This window comes from Budorcas taxicolor, chromosome 2, assembly GCF_023091745.1.
Source record: "Budorcas taxicolor isolate Tak-1 chromosome 2, Takin1.1, whole genome shotgun sequence".
Classification (NCBI taxonomy): Eukaryota; Metazoa; Chordata; class Mammalia; order Artiodactyla; family Bovidae; genus Budorcas; species Budorcas taxicolor.
The window spans coordinates 89175405-89183880 of record NC_068911.1 but is presented as its reverse complement, the minus strand read 5'-3'; the positions used below and the strand labels follow the sequence as shown (position 1 = coordinate 89183880).

The following is an 8476-nucleotide window of genomic DNA, read 5'->3' as shown; positions in this document are numbered from 1 at the left end:
ATTTTTGTTTTTTACAAGAAGATAGTAAGCAACAGGACCATGACCACAATGGGACTCATCTAAGATTGACTCCAGTATTGTTAAAGGACAAAGGGTACAGATAGGAGGGAAGCCATTGGGAGGGAGCTGAAGCTGAGCCATGTGTAACAGTCTGAACTCAACTCAGCAGATTCAGGACTCTGCAAAGCACTGAGGTTCTGAAGATAAATAGTCAGATCCCAGATATATTGTTGTTAATAGTTGTAATTGCAAAGATCTACCGAGAACACCTAAGCATTTTATAAACCTTTTCTGATTTGCCAACAGCAATATGAAACAAGTATTATCCCCATTTTGCAGATGAGGAAACTTAACATGCTGATCCAAATGTAGGCAATGAATCCATGATGACAGTAATGTCTTTCTCTATTCTCAACCATGAAATCAAACTCTACATTTTGTTCTACAGGGCGTGAAAAAAAGAAGGAATTCTATGGGCACATGTGATTAGGAAATGCTGCACACTGGATTCACACTTGGGAGGTTCCCAATGCACATCCACACATCAAGAGTTTTGAGAAATATTGCAAGGAAAAATTAAAGCATACATTTAAATTTTTAACTTTATTTAATCTTGAATTTATCAAACTAACTTGACCTTTAAATTCTTTTTTATTTTTCAAGAAACAGCTATTTAAATCTTGAGAAGTTTCCAGTGGGGCAATTTGAACTATGCTTTACTAATGATGGGGTCGGGGATTTGATTCCTCAAAATATGGCACCTTGGATACTGACTATTTTAAGTGGAAGGAGTTTGAGAAAACAATAGAAGCTCTAAAACAGTTACTCTGACCTTCTCCCCACTATTACCTTTCAAAGAACCTCCTGTGAGAGTTGCTGTCTCTATACCTGTAGGGAAGGAGCATTCTTTCTCCAAAGACAAATGGACCCGGAAAAGAATCCTAACCAATCGGCTTTGCTAAGTTTTCCCCAGTTTACTTTGATTACCTCATATTCTCTAGCCTATTATATTCTTCCATGACTATACTCTCTTCATCAAATCTAGCATAAAAATACTCAGGCCTAACTATTTCTGTGGGTCTTCATTTCTTTTTTCTTTTTCTTTTTTTTTTTTTCATTGGCTACGCCACACAGCATGCAGAATCATAGTTCCCGGACTGGGGATGGAACTTGTGTTCCCTGCAGTGGAAGTATAGAGTCCTAACTACAGAATGGCCAGGGAATTCCCATGAGTCTTCATTTCCTTTTGAAGACTTCTATGTGATGTAAAACTTACATTAAATAAATTTGTGTGCTTTTCTCTTGCTCTTCTGTCTTTGTCAGTTTCATTTTTAGACCTAGCCAGGAATCCTATGAAGGTCAAGGAACACTTCTTCCTTCTATCTCCCTACCTGTCTACCTACTTATATATCTTAACATGTCATGTAAATCTACACAGCCATGATGTGAGATGTATATTGTGTTACAGATATATCTCCCCACTAGATGGCAATGAACTTCTCCCAGGCTTCCCTGTAAATGCACCACCTCACCCCCACCCCCACACAAACATATCAGTGTTACATACTGTCCCACGTAGCTATGAAGTGTGATACTAGGAGTAGCCGAACACAAAGGAGAAAGGACTTGCTTCTACCTCAAGAAGTCAGGGAATGTTCCCTCCACAGAACAGGTGAAGATTGAGCTGTCTCTTAAAGGCAGAAGCAGCTTAGCACGCACACACACTTAAAGGCAAGAGGAAGTGAACTGAGATCAAAGTTCAGGTGAAAAATCCCCAAAGAAAGAAACAAGTCAGGAGGCACCAAGAGTTAAGTGGGTATACAAACCACGAAAAAATCACCTGATACCTCTTATGTTGTACTCTTTCTTTTAGAAAAGTCTAGCACACCAAGTTTATACTGCTGTGGCCATGATTTTGGTAATTCTGTTTGCAGTTCATGCTTGGGGAAGTTGGAACATTTGTACCATCCATGCCAAGCACTGTGCAGGGTACAGAGTGATACAAAGGAATCGTTATTGTTGTTTAGTCGCTAAGCGTGTCTGACTCTTTGCGATCCCACAGACTGAACCCTAGTCTCCTGTGGGATTTCCTAGGCAAGAATATTGGAGCGAGGCTTTTCCACCTCCAAAACCGCGCTGGTCCTGCAGCTCTGTGGCAAGCCCTCCAGTCAGGGTTCTGTTCCACATGGTAGGGATTGTTCAAGTTGTCAAGAACAAGGTTACAAGGGATACAAAGAGATACTTCAAGAGATGCAAAGTGAAATTCAGAAGACAGCAAGAGGGCAAAACTGACAACTATGCTCAGAAACGATTGGTAATCCAAGATAAAAATAAGTACAACACGCCTAAATACAGAATGATCGTTCATGTAACGAACAGAGATATTATTTGTCAGATTTCTTATGCCTGTATAGAAGGAGATATGATAGTTAGTGCAGCTTATGCTCATGAACTCCCAAAACATGGTGTGAAGGTTGGGCTGACAAATCTTGCTGCAGCATATTGTACTAGCCTGCTGCTGGCCTGCAGGCTTATTAATAGGTTTGGTATGGACAAAATTTATGAACGCCAAGTCAAGGTGACTGGAGATAAATACAATGTGGAAGGCATTGATGGTCAACCTGGTGCCTTCACTTGTTACCTAGATGCAGGACTTGCCAGAACTACTACCAGGAATACAGTTTTTGAGGCCCTAAAGGGAGCTGTCAATGGAGGCTTGTCTATCCCTCACGGTACAAACGGTTCCCTGGTTATGACTCAGAAAGCAAAGACTTCAGTGCTGAGGTACACCGAAAGCACATCATGGGGCAGAATGTTGTAGATTACATGCATTACCTAATTGAAGAAGATGAAGATGCTTACAAGAAACAATTTTCTCAGTACATAACAAACATAACTCCAAACATGACGGAGGAGATGTATAAGAAAGCTCATGCTGTAACACGAGAAAATTCAGTGTATGAGAAGAAGCCTAAGAAAGAAGTTAAAAAGAAGAGGCAGAGCCGTCCCGAAATGTCACTTGCCCAGAAGAAAGATCAGGTAGCTCAGAAGCAAGCAGGCTTCCTTAGAGCTTGGGAATGGGCTGCCGGGAGTTAAACAAAACCACAATTTTCTAGCAAGATTTTTCAGATAGAGACAATAATAAACTTATTGAACAAGCAGCAAAAAAAAAAAAGAATATTGGAGTGGGTTGCCATTTCTTCTCCCAGGGATCATCTCACCCAGGGATTGAACCCAAGTCTGCTGTATTCCATGGGGATTCTTTACCACTGAGCTACTGGGGAAGCCCACAAAAGAATTAGGTAACATCATTCTGGTTTTCAAGAGGTTTGAATTGAAATATCTAGAGTAAAGGAATGTTGCTAAGAAGGTAGATTTTAAAGGCTCTCACCACAAATAGAAAATGATAATTACATGACATGATGGAGGTATTATCTATGGTAATCATTTGATACTACACAAATGTAACAAATCAATACTTTGTATGTCAATTGTATCTTAACAAAGCTGTAAAAAAATTAGTAAAATAGTAGACAACAGGTTTTTTAAAAAGTAAAAGAAAATGAATATTCTATCCCTTACTATCAGGCAGGGCTCAGCTGGTAAAAAAAAAAATCCCCCTGCAATCGGGGAACCTGGGTTCAATCCCTGGGTTGGGAAGATCCCCTGGAGAAAGGAACGGTTACCCACTCCAGTATTCTGGCCTGGAGAATTCCATGGGCTGCATGCAGTCCACGGGGTCGCAAAGAGTCAGACACAACTGAGTGACCTTCACTCACTCACTATCAGGAAGACAGTACTACATAAAGAGCAAGGTTTTGGTAGGAGTTATTGGTTTGAATACCAATTTCAAATTACTGAAGTTTCCCAGCCTCATTTTTCTCCTCTGTAGAATGGAGCTGTTGTGATTGAGGTACTGCTACATGTCAAAGGCTAAGCACAGTGCATCACCCAGGAAAAGTGCTCATTTAGCTTGACACTGGTAGCCCAGGTAGCTGTTACTATCTTTTCCTTTTTTGGCCGCACTTCACCATGAGGGATTCTTAGTTCCCCACCTGGGATCAAACCATGCCCTGGCAGTGAAATTGCAGAGTCCTAACCACTGGACCACCAGGGAATTCCCTTCTATTACTTACTATCTTATACACGGGCCAGAATTTTTTTCCAGTTTTTTTTCCTTGTATATTTCTTCTGCTTTGTCTTCATACCTAAAAAGATACTTTTAAGACAAAGACCATTTTTTATTTCTTTTGTGTCACCTGCAGTTGCTTAGTACATGCAATATAAATACTTATTTCTAACTAGTAATTAAATACAGAAATAGGAGTCAAACACTCTGGGTCCAATGTTATAACCCCTTTGAATAGGTTTTCATGTTAGTGTATGAAAGTTTGACTAAGTGCATAAAATATTGTGAGATTGATCAAGCATTTAGAAATAGAAGTTAATCCAAGTAAAATAACAATAATAAAATTAACGTATAAAGGACATTATCTTCTTAAATCATGCCTGAGCCACTAACTTCTCATATAAACATAAATGATCAGTCAGAAAATTCTGGGTTTTTGTTACAGTATTTAGAGAATAAAGCTACTGTCTTTGGACAATGCTGAAAAGAACAAGTAATTGTTTTGCTCGTGAAATAGATGCTCAGAAATAAACACTGATCCTTAATATCCAAGCCTGTAAGGCATCAAGCAGTAAACCTCAATATTATATTATGGAAATTATTTTAAGGGAATATGAGAATGTTGCTGACGTTTTCCTGCTTTGCTTACAAACCGAATACTGCTTCTTACAGAATTCTCTCAGGCTGAAGTGATAGGATAAATCTAACCATTTGGCTTGAACTTTAGATCACAGGGGAGGAAAAGCTTAAAGAACCTTGAGATTTTCATAACGCTTAAAAAGAACATAGCTTTGGAATGATGGAAAAATCAAAATATTAAATTCTAAATTAATTATGTTATCACCAAAAATCTCAAATGAGAAAGAATAGGGCAAAGCATCCAAATAGATCAATGTGGCTTCTCAGGGAGTTCAGCAGTTAAGAGAATGTGCATAAACATAGTGAAAACAACTAAAGAAATTGATAAGAAATTTAATTTGCTTGACCATCTGTGATTTTTGATTTGGGAATTTATAGTTTGTTTTTGCCTGAGAAGCTGTATGAGAGGTTCTAAAAATTGCCAAGTAGCAAGATTTGGGTTGGTGTTTGAATAAGTTGTTTCTGATTATTCCCCTGGTTTGAATATTTCTCTACAAGAGGTGTGAAGTCATGGAAACAAGGAAATTCACCAGTCTATTCAGAGCATTAAAACTATATCAGGCAAAGAGCTCAACGTTCTAAGTTAAACTTGTTTTCTATTTGAACTTAGCGTACCCAGTTATACGTAGGGGCATAATTCCCACTAAGATATATCTCAGTGTAGTATATAATTTCTGTTGAATCATGTCTCAAAGTCACAAAAAAGAAAATGTGTCTGCGGGTATGAGAACACCCTGTATACCACGGCTTCTCAAAATTTAATGCCCATCCAAATCAGCTGGGGATCTTGTTAACATGCAAATCCTGATACCACAGGTATGGGGTGAAGGTTCCTCATTTTGCACCTTGCTTGGTGCTGCTGATGGTGCCAGGCCTTGGACTATACTTTGAGTAGCAAGGCTGTCGACTAACTGGTTCACTGAAGAGCAAAGAAGGGGTGGAAGGGGCACTCCAGTGGCTCAGTCAGGGAGCACAGACCTTTTCCTGTCTGCCAGCCCGTTGGCCTAGGTTCACTGGTAGAAGGCAAGAAATTTCCTGGTGTGCATGGTAGACAGGACAACAGCAGTTCCTGTCTTTCATGCCATCTATTTCGGAGAACAGAGTCTCCTTGTGTGCAGTTAGGCCGCCATTACAGCTACTCTGAAATAGAAAGGAAGGAAAAAGCCATGAGGGTGAACGGGTCAAAATGATGCAAAAGTGGAAAGAAGAAGTAAGGAGAAGCCAGAAAAAAAGAACAGGACTGGTGTATTCAGGGATCCTGAAAGGACTATTCTTTTCTATTTCATTATTCATTTCAATTTATTCTAAATAGTTTGCCCTGGTGTCCACTGTAAAAAGATAGAATGACTTCACACACAGAGCTCATTTTAATAACAAAATATCTGCATGGGGCAGTCTGATGATGTTGGACACATAAAGCCAGAGGTAATTCATCCCTCTAAATGCTTGAACTCCTCCAGAGAAATTATAGAGGAAAAACATCTTCATCTCCAATGAAAACAAAACAAAGAAGTGTCCTTCAGATCTGCTTGGTGACATTATGAAATGGAATAGAAACATTATTGCCTTTGGGAGGTTGACCTCAGCTGTTTTTCAATCATTTGAAGAATAAGAACTTTAATTTTGGTGCCAATACTCAAAGCAAAGCTTTCTCAGGTGGATGAACAACAGCTGGTAGATTGGCTTGTCATGGAAATTGCCCCACTTTAAAATCTCCAAGAGAACTAGGCATAGTCTCTGCTCTGACCCTTACCAGTTCTGTGAATCTGGGCATATGTGATGGATCTGACACAAAATAGGTGCTCAAAAAAATGTGAGTTCTGATCATGTTTCCTTGAATTTTCTAAGGTTTTGTTTCTTAGTTTCCTCAAATTTAAAATTAAGACAATAACTTCTACCTAACAATTATACGGTGTTTGGTGAGCTAATGTACATAAAAATGCTTTTTGAATAGTAAATGTAAAAATAATATTATTAATATTGGATTTTGAGTTGATTTTCAGAGGTAATTGTGAAATAGGAGGTAATCGTGAAATGAGAGGTGATTGTAGATGGGAGAAATAACTAGAAAATTTAAATAAAATTTAGGATCTCATGGGGTCACCAAGGAAATGACTAACCACAGTGATTGTTCATTGTACTTCTCCTGGTGTTCCAGAAATGTGCAATGCCTGCTGGGGAGGAACTCTGGACAGCCAAGATTTGCTTGCTTGCCGGTCTAGAATTACATAGAAGAAGTAAGAACAAGTCAAATAACAAGTTTAGGATTCATTCATATTCTCACTGTTTCTCCCAACCATCTTTTCATGTTACCTTATGAACTTCACATAAGACAGATAAGTAATTGTTGAGTGGTTTTTTGTGTGTATGTGAGCTCTAGTCTCTATTCTACTGGGTCCCTGGTGGCTCAGATGGTAAAAAATCTGCCTGCATAGCAGGAGAACCCAGTTTAATCCCTGGGTCAAAAAGATGCCCTAGAGAAGGAAGTGGCAACCCACTCTAGTATTCTTGCCTGGAGAATCCCATGGACAGAGAAGCCTGGCAGGCTACAGTCCATGGGGGTCACAAATAGTCACAACTGACACACACACACTGACACACACACACACACACACACACACACACACACACACACACACTGTCCTACTACCCTGATGATACCCCAAGCAGTGATACAGTTTTCCAAGCTCTTCTTTACTGGCTTCTTTCTGTGGCCACTAACCTCAGCTGCCCTCTCCTAGGGACACTGTGACCAGATGGTTCAGGTTTCTTAAGACTTCACTTCAGATATTCCACACAGTTTCATTCTGTGCCATAGCCATTGTCTCTTTTTCTTCACACCCTCTTGTGTTATGCAGATGCTGAGAACAGACATGCAGACACAGTGGGGAAGCGGAGGGTGGGATGCACCGGGAGATTGGGATTGACATATACACACGACCATGGTAAAATAGATAGCTAGCGGGAACCTGCTGTATAGCATAGGGGGCTCTGTGATGACCTAGATGGGTGGGATGGGAGCGGTGGGAGGGAAATGCAAAAGGGAGGGGAATTTTCATAATGGCTAATTTACATCTAGAATTTATTCGCTAATGATTCCTTCACCCTTTCATCCTACACACCCCTGCCACATTATTCTTTTACAAGTTCTGCTGTCATCATGCCATTCCACACCTTAAGCATTTGCAAGTGACATCTAATATACACAGCCCATACTCCAGCATGCAAGACCCAGCCTCCGTCCCATGCTCCCAGGCCCAAACTGTTTCCTCATCAAGCCGGCTACAGATCATCTTTTCAACTTAATTGTTCATTCATTCTTCTTCTCTGTATCCAACCAAATTAGTCAGCTATCCTCCAATTCCAGAATAGTCTTATCAACCAACTGGTTTTGTTTCTTTCACCATTTCCCCTTCCTGAGATGTTTTCCTTTTCCTTTCAATTATTTCAGTCATACGATGGTACACATGAACTTCTAACAAACACATATCATACCTTTAAAGGTAGTGATATGTAAGATATCAATAGCTGGTCAGAATGGACACTGAACCCCCAGAAAAGCACTAGCCAGGAGGCTGGAATGGTGTCTAGAAGATCTTTCCAGGCCAGGCATCAATCCTACAGTTAACTAGATTCTAGAAGATGGAGGGAAGAGGGAAATTGTTGGGAATTCCTGGTAGAGATATGGCCAGGGCAGTAGTGGCACTG

General features: G+C 39.9%; 1 protein-coding gene across 1 annotated transcript; it reads left to right on the top strand.

Annotated features, from left to right (window-relative positions):
- Nucleotides 1-2185: 2185 nt before the first annotated feature.
- LOC128060667 (60S ribosomal protein L5-like) lies at nt 2186-3096 on the top strand. The gene is given in 2 exon segments (XM_052653047.1): nt 2186-2732; nt 2735-3096. Coding segments are annotated over 2 exon segments (909 nt in total).
- The last annotated feature ends 5380 nt before the right edge of the window (nt 3097-8476 follow it).